Source organism: Pelophylax lessonae, assembly GCF_965119305.1.
Source record: "Pelophylax lessonae genome assembly, chromosome: 2".
NCBI classification, from domain to species: Eukaryota; Metazoa; Chordata; class Amphibia; order Anura; family Ranidae; genus Pelophylax; species Pelophylax lessonae.
Window position 1 is genome coordinate 93,899,166 of NC_138769.1, and position 21,439 is coordinate 93,920,604.

General features: G+C 38.5%; 1 protein-coding gene across 4 annotated transcripts in view; it reads right to left on the reverse strand.

Annotated features, from left to right (window-relative positions):
- The window catches only part of GRIK1 (glutamate ionotropic receptor kainate type subunit 1), a 691,364-nt gene that overhangs the window by 230,074 nt on the left and 439,851 nt on the right, over window positions 1–21,439 (reverse strand). For all 4 annotated transcript variants that reach the window (XM_082246622.1, XM_082246620.1, XM_082246623.1 and 1 more), the window contains exons 5-6: window positions 17,890–17,943; window positions 6,635–6,808 (exon numbers count right to left, since the gene is read on the reverse strand). In XM_082246622.1, the coding sequence (XP_082102748.1) occupies window positions 6,635–6,808; window positions 17,890–17,943 (228 nt within the window). The remainder of the gene's footprint in view (window positions 1–6,634; window positions 6,809–17,889; window positions 17,944–21,439) is intronic.

A 21,439-nucleotide genomic window follows, 5' to 3' on the forward strand; every position in this document is an offset into this window, starting at 1 on the left:
TAAAGCTTTCTTAAGTATCTTTTTGTAGGTCTGTTCTCCTATGTAGCTTCACAGAGGATTGTATAGGTCTTTCTCCTGTGTAGCTTCATGTAGGATTGTATAGGTCTTTCTCCTGTGTAGCTTCTCATAGGATTGTATAGGTCTTTCTCCTGTGTAGCTTCATATAGGGTTCTATAGGTCTTTCTCCTGTGTAGCTTCACATATGATTCTATAGGTCTTTCTCTTGTGCAGCTTCAAATAGGGTTCTAAAGGTCTTTCTTCTGTGTAGCTTCATATAGGGTTCTATAGGTCTTTCTCCTGTGTAGCTTCATATAGGGTTCTATAGGTCTTTCTCCTGTGTAGCTTCATATAGGGTTCTATGGGTCTTTCTCCTGTGAAGCTTCATATAGGGTTCTATGGGTCTTTCTCCTGTGTAGCTTCGCATAGGGTTCTATAGGTCTTTCTCCTGTGTAGCTTCATATAGGGTTCTATAGGTCTTTCTCCTGTGTAGCTTCACATAGGATTATATAGGTCTTTCTCCTGTGTAGCTTCATATAGGGTTCTATAGGTCTTTCTCCTGTAAAGCTTCATATAGGGTTCTATAGGTCTTTCTCCTGTGTAGCTTCATATAGGGTTCTATAGGTCGTTCTCCTGTGTAGCTTCATATAGGGTTCTATATGTCTTTCTCCTGTGTAGCTTTGCATAGGGTTCTATAGGTCTTTCTCATTTGCAGCTTCATATAGGGTTCTATAGGTCTTTCTCCTCTGTAGCTTCATATAGGGTTCTATAGGTCTTTCTCCTGTGTAGCTTAATATAGGGTTCTATAGGTCTTTCTCCTATGTAGCTTCATATATGGTTCTATAGGTCTTTCTCCGGTGTAGCTTCACATATGATTCTATAGGTCTTTCTCTTGTGTAGCTTCATATAGGGTTCTATAGTTCTTTCTCCTGTGTAGCTTCACATATGATTCTATAGGTCTTTCTCTTGTGCAGCTTCAAATAGGGTTCTAAAGGTCTTTCTTCTGTGTAGCTTCATATAGGGTTCTATAGGTCTTTCTCCTGTGTAGCTTCATATAGGGTTCTTTAGGTCTTTCTCCTGTGTAGCTTCATATAGGGTTCTATGGGTCTTTCTCCTGTGAAGCTTCATATAGGGTTCTATGGGTCTTTCTCCTGTGTAGCTTCGCATAGGGTTCTATAGGTCTTTCTCCTGTGTAGCTTCATATAGGATTATATAGGTCTTTCTCCTGTGTAGCTTCATATAGGGTTCTATAGGTCTTTCTCCTGTGTAGCTTCACATAGGATTATATAGGTCTTTCTCCTGTGTACCTTCATATAGGGTTCTATAGGTCTTTCTCCTGTAAAGCTTCACATAAGGTTCTATAGGTCTTTCTCCTGTGTAGCTTCACATAGGATTATATAGGTCTTTCTACTGTGTAGCTTCACATAGGATTTTATAGGTCTTTCTCCTGTGTAGCTTCACATAGGATTTTATAGGTCTTTCTCCTGTGTAGCTTCCCATAAGGTTTTCTAGAGCTGTCTCCTGAGTATCTTACTATAGGGTTCTATAAGACCCCAGTCGAGCAGGGTATTTCATTTTTTTAATTGAAAATGCTCTTTTATTTCTCCTGTTGCATAAACAATGAAAACAACAAGCAGAGTTATAGTGGTGGATAATAATTCTTATCTGTAATTGTATAAAAGTGCAGTATTTATTAAAAATGCTGGCCGATGGACAGAGGTGTAAATCTAAGTCCTCATTATTACTGTACTCCACCAGATGCTTCCGACTATTAATCAGTTGGTAAACTGGAAATAATGCTGGTGCAGCAATAATATTTTAATGTCATGGCAAATTCTATATTAAGCTCTGGCCTGTGCATTGTTAGGACTGTGTGTTTTTTTCAACAACTTAGTAATACAGATGGCTCTATAAAACGGAGAGCTAAAAACAAGCCATAAAGAATGATATACTGTACATTCTTGTACAACAAGAGGGAAGAATGCTAGAGACTGCTAAACTGATAAATAGTAGAATTAATAGGGGGTTAATCAGCATAAGACAGCAGATTAGGGGTTGAAGTGAATGGTTAAGGGCATATACACCGATCAGACATAACATTATGACCACCCACCTAATATTGAATATGGCCCCATTTTGCTAAAACAGCCTGAGGCATTGACACCAAAGTAACATCCACATGAATGGCAGGACCCAAGGTTTCCCAGCATAACATTGACCATAGCATCATACTGCCTCTGCCGACTTGCCTTCTTATACCGCATCCTGGTGCCATTTCTTTCCCAGGTAAGTGATGCGCACACACACCCGACCATCCACATGATGTAAAAAAAAAACAAAAAAAAAACGTGATTCATCAGACCAGGCCACTTTCTTCCATTGCTTCGTAGTTCTATTCTGATGTTCATGTGACCATTGTAGAAGCTTTTTGCTGCGGACATGGGTCACCATGGACTCCGCAAGCCCCATACACAAAAAAAAAACGCGAAGTCCGTTTTTTTTCTGCTTTCACCACATCAACTTCACGGACAACATGTTCACTTGCTGCCTAAAATATCCCACCAATTTCAGATGCCACTGTAACAAGATATTCCCTTTACCTGTCAGTGGTCATAATGTTATGGCTGATTGGCGTACTTGAGTAGATTTAAACCCTAAAGTAACAAAAAGTTAAGGGGCATAAAGTCAACACTGTGTATAAGTCACTGACAGTTTGTCACACAGTGAGTGTCATGACCTGGGAAAAAACTAGTATGTATTAAGCAGTCATTAGATTAGGATGGTTAAACAGAACCTATGCCCCCTTATATCAGATGTCCCTATCAGATTCCCTTCTTTACATCATGAGTACTCATAAAAGTCCCCCTTTACATCATGTTCCCATCAGAGTGCCCCTTACATCAGTGTTCCTAGCAGAGTTCCCCCTTACACCAGAGTTCCCATCAGTGTGCCCCCTTACATCAGGGTCCCCATCAGAGCCCCCCCCTTACATCAGGGTCCCCATCAGAGTGCCCCCTTACATCAAGGTGCTCATCAGAGTGCCCTCTTACATCAGGGCCAACATCAGAGTGCCCCTTACATCAGGTGTCCTCATCAGAGTGCCTCCTTACATTAGGTGTTCCCATCAGAGTGCCCTCTTACATCGGGTGTCCCCGCCAGAGTGCTCCCTTACATCAGGGTCCCCATCAAAGTGCCCCTTTATATCAGGGTCCCCATCAGAGTGCCCCCTTACATCAAGGTGCTCATCAGAGTGCCCTTTTACATCAGGGTCAACATCAGAGTGCCCCTTACATCAGGTGTCCTCATCAGAGTGTCCCTTTACATTAGGTGTTCCCATCAGAGTGCCCTCTTACATCGGGTGTCCCCATCAGAGTGCTCCCTTACATCAGGGTTACCATCAGAGTGCCCCTTTACATCAGGGTCCCCATCAGAGTGCCCCTTTACATCCAATGTCCCCATCAGGGTGCTCCATTACATCAGTGTCCCCAACAGAGAACCCCTTACATCAAATGTTCCTATCAGAGTGCCCCCTTACAGATGATCAGCTATCCCCATCAGTGTGCCCCCTTCCATCGGGTATCTCCAACAGAGTGTCCCCTTAAATCATCTGTCCGAATCAGAATGCTCTCTTATATCAACTGTCCCATCATGGTGCCCCCTTACTTGGATTGTCCCCATCAGAGTGCCTCCTTATTGTAAGTATCTGCATCAGATTGGCTCAGTCAGTGGATGTACTTAGCTATCTTTTTTCTTGTTGTTTTTTTTTTTTTCAGGCTATTAATATTTAGAACTTTTTTTACATTTATATTTGTTCTGTTTGTTCATTTTTTTGTGTGTCGCATTAACAATCTGCAAAATTGGAAAAAAAATGCCTTTATGCCTATATTATATCTGTAATAAACCTTGCAATGCTTTGTACCACAACATACCTTTAATGTCATAAACATGAAAAATTGTAGAATAAAACTGATCATTTTTTACTAACAGTAACAATATTTTAAAAAAAAAAAAAAAAAAAAAAATGATCAAAGTAGAGGAAAATGTGATTTTTCAGTTTTTATACATATTTTTGTTTTCACATGGCAGAGAAAATTAAGAAAGGTTTGCAAGACAATAACATCAAAAGAAAACCATGTATGCCCTGAATAAAACAATAAATGTATTTGTTATATTAGGTAAAGAAAAAGGTATTGGCAAAAAATTGTCCAACAGCTGACATGAACATTAATAATAATAAAAAAATTATATAGCATATACTTATTTGCATTTACATTTTCAGCCAACAGTTGGAGCAGCAGGATTCTTTTCACATGTTTATTTGCCTTTTCCTAGCTGTTCTGTTGACAGTCACAAAAACCATGTTGTTTACAATAGCTGTTAGACATTCCAAAATTCAGACACATTTTTAGTTTTTCTGAAATTGGGATGTATCTGAATTTCCAAATTACAATAGTAATACATTTAAAGAATCCAAAATAAGGAAAATAAAATTTTGGACAAAACTTGAATTTTAATGGTTTTCAGAAGAGAATAAAATAGAACAGAAAATAGAGAAATAGAATAGAAAAGAATATAATAAAATAAAAATAAAAATATAGAACAGAATAGAATAGAAAAGCATAGAATAAAAGAGTAAAACAGAACAGAATACAAACTAAAAAAAATAGAAAAAAATTGTATAGAAAATATAGGGATGGAATAGAAAAATAAAAGAATAGAAGAGAATAAAATGGAAAAGAAAAGAATAGAACAAAATAGAAAGAATATAACCAGCTTCTGAAATTTGAATTTCAAATAGAATTAATTTGAATTCAAATAGAATAGAAAAAAGAAAAGAATAGAATATAAAATAATAGAATAGAAAAAAAAAATAGAATAGAATAAAAGTAAAAGAATATAACCTTCTTCTGAAACACGAATTTCAAAAAGAATAAATTTGAATTTGAATAGAAAGAAAGAATAGATTACAATATAATAAAATAGAAAGAATATAACAATTTTCCAGAATTTTAATTTTGAATAGAATAAATTCAAATTCGAATAGAATAAATTTGAATTTGAATAGAATGGAAAAGAATAGAATAGAAAATAAAATAATAGAAAAGAATACAATAGAAAAAAAATAGAATAGAATAGAAAGAATATAACAATATACCCATCTTCCGAAATTCAAATTTCAAATAGAATTCAAATTTGAATAGAATAGAAAAAAATAAAACATAATAGAAAAGAAAAGAAAACAAAAGAATAGAATAAATAGGAATAGAATAAAATAGAAAGAAATATAACCATCTTATAAAATTTGGATTTCAAATAGAATACATTTGAATTCAAACAGAATAGAAAAGAATAGAATGCAAAAAATGAATAGAATATAATAGAAAAGAATAGAATAGAAAAACAATCAAATAGAATAAAATAGAAAGAATACAACCTTCTTCCGAAATGTGAATTTCAAAAAGAATAAATTTAAATTTGAATAGAATAGAAAGAATAGATTAGTATAGAATAGAATATAATAGAAAAAACAATATAACAGAATAGAAAAAATAAAAAGAATAACCATCTTCCAGAATTTGAATTTCGCATAGAATAAATTCAAATTCAATTAGAATAAACTTGAACAGAATAGAAAAGAATATAACAGAAAATAAAATAATAGAAAAGAATACAATTGAAAAAAAATAGAATAGAATAGAAAGAATATAACAATAAAATAAAACCATCTTCTGAAATTCAAATTTCAAATAGAATAAATTCATTTTTGAATAGATTAGAAAAGAATAAAACATAATAAAAAATAAAAGATTAGAAAAGAATAGAATGAGAAAGAATAGAATAGGAAAAAAACAATAAAATAGAATAGAATAGAAAGAATACAACCATCTTTCAAAATTCAAATTTCCAAAAGAATAAATCTGATTGCAAATGGAATTCGAAAAGGAATTCAAATTGATATGAAATGTTCTGAATTTGGTCAAACTGAGTTCAATTCGACCAAATTTGGAAAATTCTAATCGAACTTGAATAAACTAAACTAATTCAACAAACTTAATTAATTTAACTAGACAAATTTATGTAAATACCGAATTAAAACAAAATGTAACACATTTTTTTCATTCTGCATATGTCTAATAGCTGTAATGTGCTGTACATATAGAATAGAATAGGTTAGAGTAGGGATTCCCAAACTACGGCCATGCAGTTGTTCAGGAACTACAATTCCCATCGTGCATGTGAATGTCAGAGTTTTATAATGCCTCATGGAATGTGTAGTTCTGCAACAGCTGCAGGGCCGTAGTTTGGGAATCCCTGGGTTAGAGGATGTGACTTTCCTTTGCTCCTGCTCACATAAGTCAGGTGAAGTTTCAATCTCATAAAGAAATTCTGAAGGAAAACAGCTTCTGCAGTGCTCTCCTCAATTTAAAAAAGTATAGACATATATAAAAAAAAAAAAAAAAATCACCCAAAACCACTGTTGGGTTCGGTAATTATTAAAAATAAGTAAAACATATATAAAATACAATATAGGGTTCCCAACTGATCAAAACACACAAATCAATCATTACTGCTCTGACACTATAGCACACAAATAGGTATGTGGAATGCTTTTATAGCCACTTTAATTTCTACTCACAGTCATCATTCCATCTAGAAGGCCGGTCTCCGGTTTGGGTGGTGCTTGCAGGCGTTCCATCGACCATTTATCAATCACTGATGACACCTGAGGATTGTCAATGTTCAGAAGGCGGAATCCTGTCATATTCACGCCACTGTATCTGTATGGCTCAAGGTCCAGGGCAAACAGGTCCTGGTAGAAAAGATACAACAGACATCACTTGTTAATGATGCAAAAGCGAGACTTTTTTTATTATTTTATTATCTATTACTAAATGAACATACTCGTTTCCAAGAAGAGAAAGAGAAAACTAGGACACAATTTCACAATTCTGGATTGGAGCAATGTCATTTTAACATGCATTACAGCAAGGCATGGGTGATATGTGTGCTGCGGTGCATTGCCATTTATTTTGAAAGGCACAAGAATAAAGACAGTACAAAACCCACCTGCCCTACCCTACCCTATGCTCCCTACCCCTCCTTCCCTCCCATATTTTATGTTTATATTTTTATCTCTCTTCTTATCTCCAGTGGCGGCTGGTGCTCCATGGGGCGAGGGGGGCGCAGACAGACCAAACCATACCCCCCCGGACCACACCAGCTCCAGCCTGCACACCTAACCTCCCCCCCCCCGGTCGTGGCCTCACTCACCCTGAGCAGGCAACATTAGTGGCAGCAGCGGCTTCCCCCTCAGTCTCCTCCGTGGGCTTCCCCTGCGTCTCCTCCCTCCTCCTTGGCCAATACCATGGCTTCTCCTTTCGGCCAATCGGGAAACGGGTCCCAGGACCCACTTCCTGATTGGCGAGGAGGAGAATCAGTGTGGCAATAGTGAATATTCGCTTGCTATTGTCACACAACTGGGTGGGCTCAGGGCGCAGAGCACTTTTTTGAACCCTGTAAGAGCCTCTGGCTGTCATCACGTGCTTCAAAAAAAAAAAACCCAATTGGAATCCATGCGTCCAGGGCCCTGCATGTAGATTAGGGGGCCGGATGGATGGATGGGGGGGGCGGCGCCCCTGTGCCCCCAATGGACGGGCCGACACTGCTTTCCTCCTCACTCTCTGTCTGCCCCATCCTTCCTTTCTTCCAGGCCCATATCTAGATTCTGTCCTATATCTTTCCTCTCTCAACTTTTCATACTGTACACGTCCCTACAAAATTATGGCTACCTTTAAAAATGGTATACTCTACTCTTCCTCCCTATACATCTTCTGACACTGAACTTCAACCTCACCCAGCTTTCTGTTACTCAACCTTTACACACATGGATCTCTTCACATTTCCCCATTGGCCTATAATAACCTCCTATTGCAACCACATTAGTGGAGGTGACAGGAAAGATTTCACTTAATTTCTCTTTAATTAAACTTGGCATGGACAGTCTTGGAGAGTACAAACTACCCTCACTGATCTCTCAGATTATTAGATCTGTTCTGTCAACCACACCCTTTGAAGGACCAAACCCATGGGAAGGGTGACTTGTTCTATGTTGTAAAAGCTTACTAAATGTATTCATACTCTGTCTCCTTATTTAATAAGATGTACTCTCATGTTATACGCAGCTATGAACCAATGTAGGGTCTGGGGATACAGAAGTAATACAAAAAGCTGAACAGTAGTGTCATCCCAGCTATCCAATATATAGTGTGGCAAAGATGTTTGAATAAAAATGTGGCCTATTTCTGGCCCCCCTTTGAGACCACTATTTGTCTGGCTTTCTCTGACTTTACACCTTCTGAGTTATTGACTAGGAACAAACAGGCAGAGTAGAAAGTCAGAATGAAGTAGGAACTCCCAAAAAATATATATATTTTCATTAACCACTTTACGTCTGCTCACAGTAATACTACTGCGGCAGAGTGGCTCGTTATCGTCTGACGACGTAGTATTGACGTCGTCAGACACTCCCCCTTCTGCCGGGGATCTAGTGTGGAGATCCGCCCGCCTGTGTAAACACAAGCGGACGGATCTCCATAGTGACAGGGAGTGACAGATCGGACTGTTCAGCATAGCTGGACATCCGATCTGTCCATGACTCACTCAGTCACCTCCCCCCCTACACGTCAGTAAGCACCAGGCATACATTAACCCCTCCCTCTCCAATAAAATTAACCCCTGTCAAAAATGTCAGTCAAGGGTCCGATCTGTCCGCCGCAATGTCGCAGTCCCACAAAAAAAATCGCAGATCGCCGCCATTACGCGTTAAAAAAAAAAACACCAAAAATGACAGAAATCTTTCCCTTTGTTAGTAAACGCAATAACTTTTGCGCAAACCAATCAAAATACGCTTATTGTGATTTTTTTTACCAAACATAGGTAGCAGAAAACAAATTGGCCAAAATTTTTTTAAAAAATTGGTTTTTACATCTTTTTTGGGGGGAATTTCATATAAAAAAATGTTAAAAATATTGTTATTTTTTCAAAATAAACGCTCTTTTTTTGTTTATAGCGTAAAAAGTAAAAATCGCACAGGTGATCAAATACCACCAAAAGAAAGCTCTGTTTGTGGGAAAAAAAGGACATAAATTTCGTTTGGGTACGGCGTCGCACGACCGCGCAATTGTCAGTTGAATTTTCACAGCGCCGAATCGCAAAAAGTGGCCTGGACGGAAGACAGCAAAATCCTCCGGTGGTAAAGTGGTTAAAATTGAACATTTCAGTAAATTTACAAGTTTGCATTATTACATTTCTGACATATCACAATATACAATACTGTGCAAACGTTTTAGCCAGGTGTGAAAAATGCTGTCAATTAAGAATGCTTTCAGAAATAGAAGTGTTAATCTTTTTTTTTAATCAAATAACAAAATGGAAATAAATTAACAGGAGAGAAATCCAAATCAAATCAATATTTGGTGTAGCCACCCTTTGCCATGAAAACAGCATCAATTCTTCTAGGTACACATGCACACAGTGCTTGAAGAAACTGAGCAGGTAGGTTGTTCCAAACAGAGAATTAAGCACAGATGTTCTATGGATGTGGCTTCCTCAAGTCTTTCTGTCTCTTCATGTAATCCCAGACAGACTCAATGATGTTGCAATCAGGGCTCTGTGGAGGCCAAACCATCACTTTCAGGACTCTGTGTTCTTCTGTACACTGAAGATAGTTCTTAATGACATTGGCTGTATGTTTGGAGTCATTGCCAGCTGCAGAATGAATGTGGAACCAATCACATGCCTCCCTGATGGCATGGCATGATGGATAAGTATCCGCCTATATTTCTCAGCATTGTGGACACCATTGATTCTGACCAAATCTCCAACTCCATTTGCAGAAATGCAGCCCCAAACTTGCATGCCTGCCTGCAGGCATTCATTATTGTACCCCTCTCCAGCCCTTCGCCAACAAACTGCCTCCTACTACAGCCAAATATTTCACATTTTGACACATCAGACCAGAGCACCTGCTGCAATTTTTCTGCATTGCAGTTCCTATGTTTTCATGCATAGTTGAGTCCCTTAGCCTTGTTTTCACGTCAGAGGTATGGCTTTTTGGTCACAATTTTTCCATGAAGACCACTTCTGACCGGACAGTAGATGGGTGTACCTGGGTCCCACTAGTTTCTGCCAGTTCTGTTCTGATAGCACTACTGGACATCTTTTGATGCCGAAGGGAAGTAAGCATGATGTGTCTTTCATCTGTTGCATTCCCAAAAGGGGAAGTTTCACTTTAGGGCTTCCCCCTTCTCTTCTCCAAATGGCACTTTTTATTTGTTTGAGTGGGGGTAGCAGGTATCTGAGTTTGACAGGTACCCGATCATACTTCCGCTCAAATCGCTTAGGCAAAGGTTCTCCTCTTCCTCCCGCAGTCATCTGGGACATGTCACAAGTCTCAGTAGACTGAGGGACCATTCACAATGTGCAGCAAAGCTCGCACTTGCGCAGTGGCCACAGTTGAGATGATGGTGCCAGGTAGAGAAGACTGAGAGAAGGGACAGCTTGGTGAGCACATTGCTGGATCCAATATTGTCCTCAAAGATGAGAAATACAAGCTATCCATCATGCCATACCATCAGGAAGGCGTGTTATTGGACCAAAATGTATTCTTCAGCAGAACAACAACCCCAAACATACAGCCAATGTCATTAGGACCTATCTTCAGCCTACAGAAGAACAAGGAGTCCTGGAAGTGATGGTTTGGCCTCCACAGAGCCCTGATCTCACCATCATTATGTCTGTCTGGGATTACATGAAGAGACAGAATGATTTGAGGCAGCCTACATACACAAAATATGGCTGAATCCTTTGATAATGCTTGGTGAAGCGAAACATGTCAGGATACATCATATTGGCCTAATTTGAACCTATCATGCTGTATACTTGTGGATGTCTGTAAGTACATGTCCTTTTTTTAATAAAACGTAATAAGCAGTTTTACACTATGTGATTTCGTTTGGCTTGCTTACATGGTCATTGAACGTGGAGTTCATCTTTCCACATCCACTTGTGCCTGCAAGATCTTCAATATTTCTCCTGTGAACAGCTGGTTTAAGAGGAATCCATATACATCTTTCCTGCTATGCTCTGTTGACCTGTCTACTGTATAGTATTAAGGGCCCATCATTTTTGGTAAGAGTGTTTAAGACTATACTTCATATGGTGATGGCACACCACTTTATCTAGTTGATCACCCCTTTATGGGTCCTATTCTTTTACATGTGGAGGATATTCATATAATACCTGCTCAGCCTTTATGGATATTTATATAATGCCTGCTTAGCCTATATGCTGTATAGTATCATAGGCCCACGCTATCTAGTAAGCGTATACTATACCAGGATTTTCCCTTTGGTGACGGGACTCATACGTTACTGGTGGATTTTAGCATCTTTTCAGGACAATTATCCTTCCGGTTGTTTTTTATTTTTTGCTTTCTGGTAAATGCATATTTAATCTCTATACCTGGTGACGGGCTTGTTTGGTCACTTTATCTCTCCCTGGTCAGTGCACCTTTGTGAATGTTCCACATTCCACTATTCACAATTTGTGGGTGATAATGTGCGCATGTTTTATGTGATACTTCATCATAGGCGGTATCACTCTATATATATTTTCTTTTTATGTCACTCATTACAATCTGGTCTGGATGAGGAGTTCCTCTCTTCTGCCCCCCGGTGGAGGATTCAGGAAACAGAACCAGATGACATCTTCTTCAAAGACACCTGAAATTAACCTTGAAGCCTAAGGGCTCTTTCACACAGGCGGTCCGATCAGATCCGCCTGTCAGTTTTTTAGGCGGATCTGATCGGATGCCCCATTCAGCCCTATGGAGCAGCGGATATCAGCGGTGACATGTCAGCTGACACCCGCTGCCATCCGCATCCGATCCTGTCCGTGAAATCCGGACGGATAGAAACCCTATTTTCCATCCGTCCTGGGGATCGGATCGGATCAGATGGGATCGGATGAGAGCGGACAGGCGGTCCGCTCTCATCCGATTCCCCATAGAGAGCAGCGGGGGCTGTAACACCTCCTTCTCCGCACTGCAAGCGGAGACGGAGCTGTCATCCGCCGGCTCAACGGGGAGCTGAGCAGCGCGGATCCGGACCGTGTGAAAGAGCCTTAAGTGACTTGCTTGCTTTATGGTAGTGTAAGTCCACTTGCTCTGGTAAGCACATATATTTACTATTACAATGGAGAACAAGATTTCTACTCTTTTATTTGGACTTTAGATATTAAGACTTTTTTGTCACTAGTGACCATTTTTTTCACCCATGGATTGAATTTATGGGACATTTCAATAATGGACTTTAAATTATCCATTTCTGAATAGGGGAGTTTTCATATTTATTCACTTCAATATATAGCCCTTTCAATGTTATGCACTTGATATATGAACAGTTTTGGGTTCATTCTTCTTCTTAAAGCGCTGCACTTTATATTTTTTTATTCTTTTAACCAATCTTTTTGTCAGTTGTTAGTGCTGGCAGCTTTAGTTTTGTGGTTAGCGCGGTATTTACACCTTTTATTTTTTATACACAAAATATCTGTGGTTAGTTCGTTAAGATGTTTGGAACAACCTACCTGCCAAGCTCCTTTAAAAACGGTGTGCAAGTGAACCTAGAAGAATTGATGCTGGTTTGAAGCCAAAGGGTGGTAACACCAAATATTGATTTGATTTAGATTTTTCTTCTGTTCGCTCACTTTGCATTTTGTAAATTGATAAAAATAAATAGTTTATATAAAGTATATACAGTCTTCTTTTAAGGCATTTATTCACACCTGCCTTAAACATTTGAACATCAACAACACAATTATTCAAAGAAGCTTCCCCTTTTATCAGTAAAAAGCAACCTTTGAGATCTAGTCATTGACTTTACTTAGGCTAACTAGATGACATCAGTCTGCTGCAGGCAGAGAGAGCATTTCATCAGTCTTCTTTCTCCGCAATCTGGCTTTTTAGAAAGTCAAGAGCCAAAGCAAAAAGTCAAAATGATGTCAGAACTCATGATCTGCATGTTTTTTCCAAGATCTTTGGAACATATTACAGGCACTGGACCCAACATAACAGCCAGAGAAAAAAGCATTTTCAAAAAGTCACCATTGGTGGTCTCCATATTCTTAGTACAGGTTTCCTTAAACAAAAACTACAAATGGTTTGAAGCTTAATGTATTTCAGCTGTGAGTCTGACTGGCAGACCTGCCACTTTCACATACTGTATTTCCGTTTTTTTATGAGGTTTAGATACTTTTAAGTTAGAAATGTCTTAGAGCACATAGAAGGATTTTGCTTCAGACGGAGGAGGCGAAGGCTATTAACGCAGCGTCATAGCTCAAAGTTATTTCACTAAAGCCGGGAATGAGAAAATGAATTGAATTAAGGCTCAGCGCTTTAATCCCAGAAGGGAGCTCGTTATATGCTTTGGCTCCCTTACTCTTTACTATATGGAAACTAAGCAGTGAAAACTGTAATAGAATTACAAGGGGGACATAAGGAGTCCAATAATTAGAGTGAGTCATAAGGAATTGGAGTCATTAAATCATGATTAAGAACTCGGTGCACCCAAACTGAAAATTTCACGCCTAATATAATGAAATGTCACAATAATAATGAATAGTTATTTCCCAGTTAGCAGATGAAAAGGGTATATTGCATAAGTTTATTTGAGATTTAAAGAGCTGCACCAAAACTTTGCAGATATTGTTCTATAGACGTGGGTATTTTTGAATGTTAAATAATAAATTAATAGTACAGCGAAAGGTTGGTAAGTGCATGTAAATGTTTTTGCTAAAACTTGTAGTTCTAATATCAGGGCACCTGGAATCCAATATTCCTTGGCGATTGAATCCCTTTTGGCTGGATCTCTTCCCCAGGGAAAATTAGCGCCATTAAAACTGCTTCCCGTAGGGAACTGGAGCTCGCAAAGGTGGGGCCCGCTATGGCGAAACCAAATATATTCTAGATTCTACCCTAGACAACCAACTTGAATGGCTATCCACGCAGAGAAGGTTAAATGAGCTGCTGGAGGTTAGAGCCAGGAACAAACATTTTTTCCAGAGGAGGCTGATTTAGGCGGAGGGGGAGGAAACTTATAGGTTGCTGGCCTGGGTAGTGAAGTCCCAATCTAATCCTACTCATGCTTCTGCATTGAAGAATGGAGAGGGAGAGATAAACACCCAGACTTTATTGTATTGATATTTCAGTTTTACTATCAGGATCTATATACCTCCAGGGTTGACTACACCTCAATGGAGCTCTCTGCCTACCTGGATGCTATTCATTTTCTGGTTCTCTCATTGACAGATCGGGAAATTCCTAATGCTCCACTTAATCTACATGAACTCTGTAACATATACTGACCTATTAGATATGTTTTTTTGAGCTTTCCTATTCGTTCCAGGGCACGATGGGAACAGGATTTTGGTCCTATCTCTGAGGAGGTTTGGGAAGAGATTTTTTGGTCCCTCCTTCTTACCTCTCTCTTTCCATCACACAGATTAACCCAGATTTTTATTCTCCACAAGGTATATAGAACCCCAGAATTTTTGCATTCTATAGGTCTGAGCCAGATGTGCCAGATGTGGCAAATCATGTACTCTTATACATCTTTTGTGGTGGTGCCCCAACCTCAAGAGATATTGGGAGAAGGTGGCTGGCACACTTAATGGGCTTTTCGATGTAAATATTCTTGTTGAGCCACTTATATGCCTATTGGGCTAACTTGATCCCACTCTTTATACTTTTTCTATTTCAAATACTATTTTGCGCTCTATTTTTGTTGCCCTTAGGTGGACCTCTCCATATCCTCCCACTCTGTCTGATTGCATTTTGGTCTTAATAGGGTTTTTTCTTTTGAAAAACACACATATTTTTTAAGAAACTCAATGAGGAAGTTTGATGTCATCTGGTCACACTGGATTGAGTCTATGTCCCCCACTAGTGGAGTAGGCTAATCTGAAACTATAAATTATAAATATCCTTTTTGGTTATATAAGATATTTTCTAAGTGGGGTTTTTTTTATATACTTGTGGGATGTGTCTTGTATGCTATGTCTGTATTTTTTGGGCCTGATCAGGGCTCTCTCTCTGGGGCTTCGTGCTTGAAAGGCAGCATGTGTTACAGAAGAGCTGTTGCTGCTAGGCCTCAGCATGTGCCTGGCTGAGGGCCTTGAAGGGATTGGGACTTAAAGCGGAACTACACAGCATTTGAGCTCCACAAACCAAAAACACTATTTATTTTGTTTTTACCATTCAAGGCAAACTCGTCCATCTATTCATGGCTTCATATTTTATTTTGCTGTGGAACTACTTTGAAAAATGCCCCCCTAGCATTTTTGCCTGTGGCCACCTTGAGTAAGAGCAGATGATTCATGTAGCATTTACTTCCTGGAATCCATCTGCCGTTAGCTCAGGCATGCAGACAGGAGGGTGTGCTTAGCTGAGAAAACCCTGTCTCCATTCATGAAGACTCCTGGGATGTATGACATAATTTGTCTAGGCCTGAACGCCAGGAAGTAACTGAAAAAATGAAAAAATGGAAAAAAAAAGTTTAAAATGCATAAATAGAATATACCATACTTTCTTATCTATTTCCAAATGTTAGTAGCATAAGGATTAAAATCAATGTAAATTGAGAGAATTCTCCTGGAAGACATCCCCTGTAGAAGCTGATGCTGAAGAGGTAATCCTTTCTCTGGCAAGTAATACAGGTGAGCTAATTGGAGAGCTGCCTCTGGACATTGTGAGGGACCTTTCGCCTAAGAGCTCCAGGTATGCAAGTACCTTGAGGATTAGACACCAGAAGTTGATACAAAGATTGTGATTGCTTGCATAGAGTCACATATTGGCTGGTTGTCCCCTCTACTTCCAGTAATATTGGAGGCAGCTACTGAAGGATTAAACACTGTTGGAACAGAACTTTGCTTGAGAATTTGTCCTCTAATATCTGAGTGTGTTTTTTTGTTTTTTTGGGAGTATGCTGCACCTTTATCCCGCTACCTGCCTGTGCTCAAGTACTACAATAAATCTTCAAAAATACACTATTGTATTGAGTGAACCTGAATTTTGTTGGCGCACTCTGGAACTGGTACCTGGCCTGGCAGCCACTGAACAGGTAAGGGAGACCTGTATTTTTTCCAACAGCCCCTCTGGGGGGTAAACAGTGTCACTACATTCATTTTTATTACTAAAATTAATATTGTTGTATATAAAAGCCCAGGTGTCAAAAGACCTAAGCACACCACATTCTTTGTTCTTTTATTTATTCCTATATATACAACATACTGTTCATGCTAATGTCTCATTGATTGTAGACATAATAATTTTTTCCAGGGGTTCATTAAGAGGTAAACATTTAAAAGGTTCCTTTGCGTTAAAACACATCAAGGAAGGCTGATCTATTCAGAAAACCCATTAAAGGATAAGTTCAGGTTGAAATATAAAACTCCCCAAGTCCACCTACCTTTCTGCAATGGAGACTTTCTCAATGTTTAAACCCTCTATTCAGAATTATTGTCAGTGCTGGCTGTTCCTCAACTTAAATGGCCGTACCCATGTCATTAGAATAAGACCTCATTCAGTTTCATGGGAAGTTTCTGTGCAGGTGTGGGCAGCATGGAGAAGGTTTCTGAAGAGAAGGTGTAAGTAACAATGGAGGATGATGATGGAGGAAAGAGCTAAGTGGGCGCCTTGGCTGGGGAGGTTTTATTTAGATTAGTTTAGGGCCTAGGGGGGACTTTTATCTAATCCTGAACTTGTGTTCTACAGAGACCATGCCTTCACATTTACCTTTGCAACCAAACACAGGATAGACAACTGAAGATTATGTTCATACAGTAGTGCTGTGCCAAATTGAGAGTCCCATGCAAAGATACTAGCTCTGCAATTCAGCTTCTGGGAGTGGTGGATAGTAGGACCTCCTGGCCCCCTTCAGTGCTCCAACTCCCTAGGCCCTAACATACCACGGTGTTTTTGCTGGAAGTAGAAAAATATAATTGACAATGAAAGCCGTTGCATAGCCAAGTGCCATCGGTAATTTCCTGCTTATAGTGGAGACATTTGATTGTAACCTCCTTCAAGAAGCAGGACCGATGGTTCCATGTACTCTCTAAAGCACTGCCTATGAAGTTGGCACTATTTAACTATGGCAAACAAAATAAGAACCCCTCATCATTTATTGTGAACACTCATGTCCTCTAAATGTCTCTTTAAAGGATAAATACACTTTCACACAAAGTGTGATTATCTCCTCTTAAAACCTAAAGTACCTCAACCTCCCCTCTCCAAATGCATATTTACCTGTATCTAGCAGAATTTGTTTATATCCTTTGAGTAATATCTTCTGTGCATTCTCCATTTTAGAGCAGAAGCTTCTCATAGACTTCTACAAGGCTGTGTAACATAGCTTTAGAGACAGTCCCCTAGAAGCCTATGGAGATCTACTGCATGGGGGTGTCCTCAGCACATTTTGGCTGGGCATGTTAACCAACTCTAAAGGCCTCAGATGAAAAATAAAAGTAAGTATGCAACGGGGGAAAGAGTAAGAAAGGTTGTTTAAGTTGGAAGACAAAAAGGATAAGTACCCTTTGTTAGAAAGTGAACTTATCCTCTAGGGTTCCGCTTCATGCAGAGATTTTGAAGTCTGTACAAGATATGTTGAGCACAATTCAACTCAACAAGAACATACAATGTGAACTCCTGTGTACTCATACAATCTGCAGCTCCATGCTGTATAAGCCTGCTTGACTCCGCTGCTTTTCTTCACATACAAAAATAAAATGATTAAATAAAAACATAATGTTACGGCAGTATTATTCAACTTTGACTCTTACCATTGTTGTAAAGAAGTAGTGATAATATTCAGTCATCATCCCCATAGAGAGAATCTAAAAACAACCAAAACAATTTAAAAAGTTTAGACATTTGTTGAAAGTAATGGAAAGCAAAAACTTTATTATTACAATATTAACAAATTTCAAGAAATCTGAATTATAGTATAACGAAACAACAAAATATTCATTTATTTCATTCGGACCTTATGTTATTATATAAAGAATCTGAATAAAGCTAACAACTTAACAAATGATCCAAATTGATTCAGATTAATGTAGTTTTTATGTTGCAATAACATTTTTCATTATTATAAAAAATGAACTACATATGAAATGCAAACATATTGCAATAAATACAGTAAGGTATAAAAGTGAAATAAGATGATGATTCCTAGTTTGGGTTGGATTGAGGTAGAGCCATCAGAATCTCCAAATCATAACATAATGAATTAATTCAAAATTAATTTAATTCAATTCGTTATGTTATGATTCAGAGAATCTAATGGATCCACCTCCATCCAACCCAAAAAGAGTGCATAAAGCCTTGTACACACGCGTCGAAAATTGGATGGGAATTTTCGTCCGACGACCCATCTGCCGATTTTCGGCTTGTTAGTATGATGCTTCCGACAACCGACTCAGACTTTTCGGCCGAAAAAAATCTGGTGTGCAGGCTATAAAATTTTTGTTGGCCGTCAAAACACGGCCGATTTTCGTACAGTCAGTACAGATTTCGACAGGGAAAAATCCTATGAGCAAGTCTGGGCATGCTCAGAGAAGAAAGAACACAAAGAAAGCAAACCAACACATGACATCACTTCTGAAGTAGAATTTTGTCGGGCGAGAAAATTCGTGTGCAGTCTACATTCCAACCAACAAAACACCACTCTGGACAAAAGACGGACGATCGGTCGGCCGATAATTGTTGCGTGTGTACTAGGCTTTAGTAATGTTACAAAAAAATGAATTAACATGTTAAAACAAATATAGCCAATCTTTTAAATTAGCTTCCAAAATAGAAACAATGAATATACTAAAGGAATTGGGATATACAAAACGATTCCGCATAAACAAAACAAATTTTGAAAACGAATCATTCGAATAAATATGATGAAACAGAATTATTAACTTAACAAAACAACACATTTTTCTATTGTTCACATTTTTAGTAAACGGCACCCCAACACAGTGCACCCCAATACAGCAATGCACCGCAGTGCACAACTAGGCACATACTGTGCATTGTGCTGCGTTGCTAAAAAAAAAGGGCCATGTGCATTTTATTTGTCTGTTGCATTTTTTTAGTTCATAAAGGCATTGTTAAGGCAACTCTTTCATTTTGGATGGTCCCTTTAACACAACACATATTACTGCTTCTGCTCTATGTGTGGTGCTTTGTAATAATACTCATTGTGAATGGGACCCCAATGTACTGTACAGCAATGAACTGCTCCACACCACAAAGCACATAATATGTGTTGTGTAGTGTGCTTTATTGGGTCAATAACACATATATTATTGTACGTTGTATCAAGACAACTCATTCATTCATCAAATAAATGGCCTGAAAATTGCACTGCACCACAGTCCTATAGGAATCACACAGAAATGCAGACTATGTTCCTGTGCAATTCAAGTGTAAACCAGCCCGCACTCTAGATCTTATGAGACCAGAGGTCAGAGGCAGCAGTGCCTTATATCATTTCCACACTGCAGATTTACAGCTATACAGAACAGGTGTGCCTATACACCATCATATACCAGGAAGAGTACTGCTATTTTTCAGTAGGAATTCAAAGTAAAGGTTAATTTTTCAGAATACTGCTTATGCAGAATTAACATTTCTAAATATTCCCTAACATAGCAAATCTTCATTTTTGGAGTTCATGTCCCTTTTACGCTCTGAGATGGTGTCATCAATCTGCCCCAGGCAGGAGGACACATTTCTGATGCTAGAACTGCTGAATATATCTGATTCTAGATCTGTATTCATTTCTGTGATAAAACTGAAAAGATAAGTGGGCCATAATTCAGGTCTGGGTATTTTTCATTTTTAATGCACTTCTGTAATCTAATCCAGTAAGTAAGCTGGCAACTACAAATCTGTATAGAAAATGTATTAGTTGCATGAAAAGAGCATACAGGAAGGCTAACATGTTTCGGCCAACCGCCTTGATCACAGCAAAATAATGAAGTGAGATACAAAATATATACTGTATAGTGCAAAAAGCTCCACCTACCCAACAAGCAATCATACAATTGTGCTAATTAAAAATAAAAATTGCTTAATCGGTAACCAGGCATAACACTGAGAAAGCATATGGACATGAAAGCAATATTAGGACAAGAAACAAAAAAAAACAAAAAAAACAAAAAAGTTCAAACAACAAATGACAAATAAATGGAAATATAAATACATACATATAAAGTACATAAAGGCAATAACCTGTGTGAAAATATATGGCCCCCAATGCATATAAAAGGGCAAAATAATATTTTTCATTAACCCATGGGACTCTGCAATAAACTCCTGGGACCCCTTTACCTGTTCAAAATAAAGATAAGCAGCATTATATCTATTGAGAAATTCTAATATAAATGTATGACTGCAGGGAGAAGGAACTGTAGACCAGGCAGTTAGTGGTGTAGCAGAGTGTCCCAGAGAGAGCCAGGAAAAGTCCTGTTCGGGGTTTATACATCCCCCAGGCATCTCTCATACACCTTTAGAGATCTCTGATCCATGATCCAGTTTGGATATTGGTCCTCTTCCCCAGGCCAATTTAAACTCACCTGAGACAGACAGCCAGCGCTCTCTCAGCCTGGGAAATCAGACAAGGTTCGTCTATGAGAGCAGAAGGTCAGTAAACTCATCAGATTGTGTCTTTGGAAGCTGACAAGTTGTAGGCTTGTTCAGCCTGTTAGTGAGGGCCTGCATTTTGTATAGTAAGTGCCGGGACACGGCTAGGTTTTTGTTTTGTTATTATTTCTCCTGCTTGTTTTTTTTTCTTAAAGCACTGTACAGCACCTGTATATAGATTTGTATATAGCACCAATAAACACCGCACTGTTTGTCACTACCTCACTGGATTTGGTATCTGTGCCTAAAAGACTACTTATCCCAGGGAGCTTTGCACCTGCTACCTGTTCCTCAGCTTACAGTGGGAAGACCCAAAGAATGTCTTTACCAGTCCATACTTTGCAAACTCAATTTTTAAAATGTTAAATTAGAAAACTCAACCCCAATGCAAAATGCGTGTCAATGCACATTAAAAATTTTCATAGTCATAGTCTTTTGACCAAAATACCATTATTTTTTAGTCCTATTGTACAGTAGTTATCTGCAATTGTTTTAGTCGTATTTAGTCTACTAAAATCTCCAGTACATTTTAGTCTAACAAAATCTAATGGGTTTAGTTAAATTGTAATGCAATATTTAAGCATTTCTCTAGAATTTCAAAACTCACTATATACTCCTGGAGTAAAAAAAATATAATATCATGGTATTATTTATGGTATTCAGGTTTGAACAAACTCACAGATACAGATATAG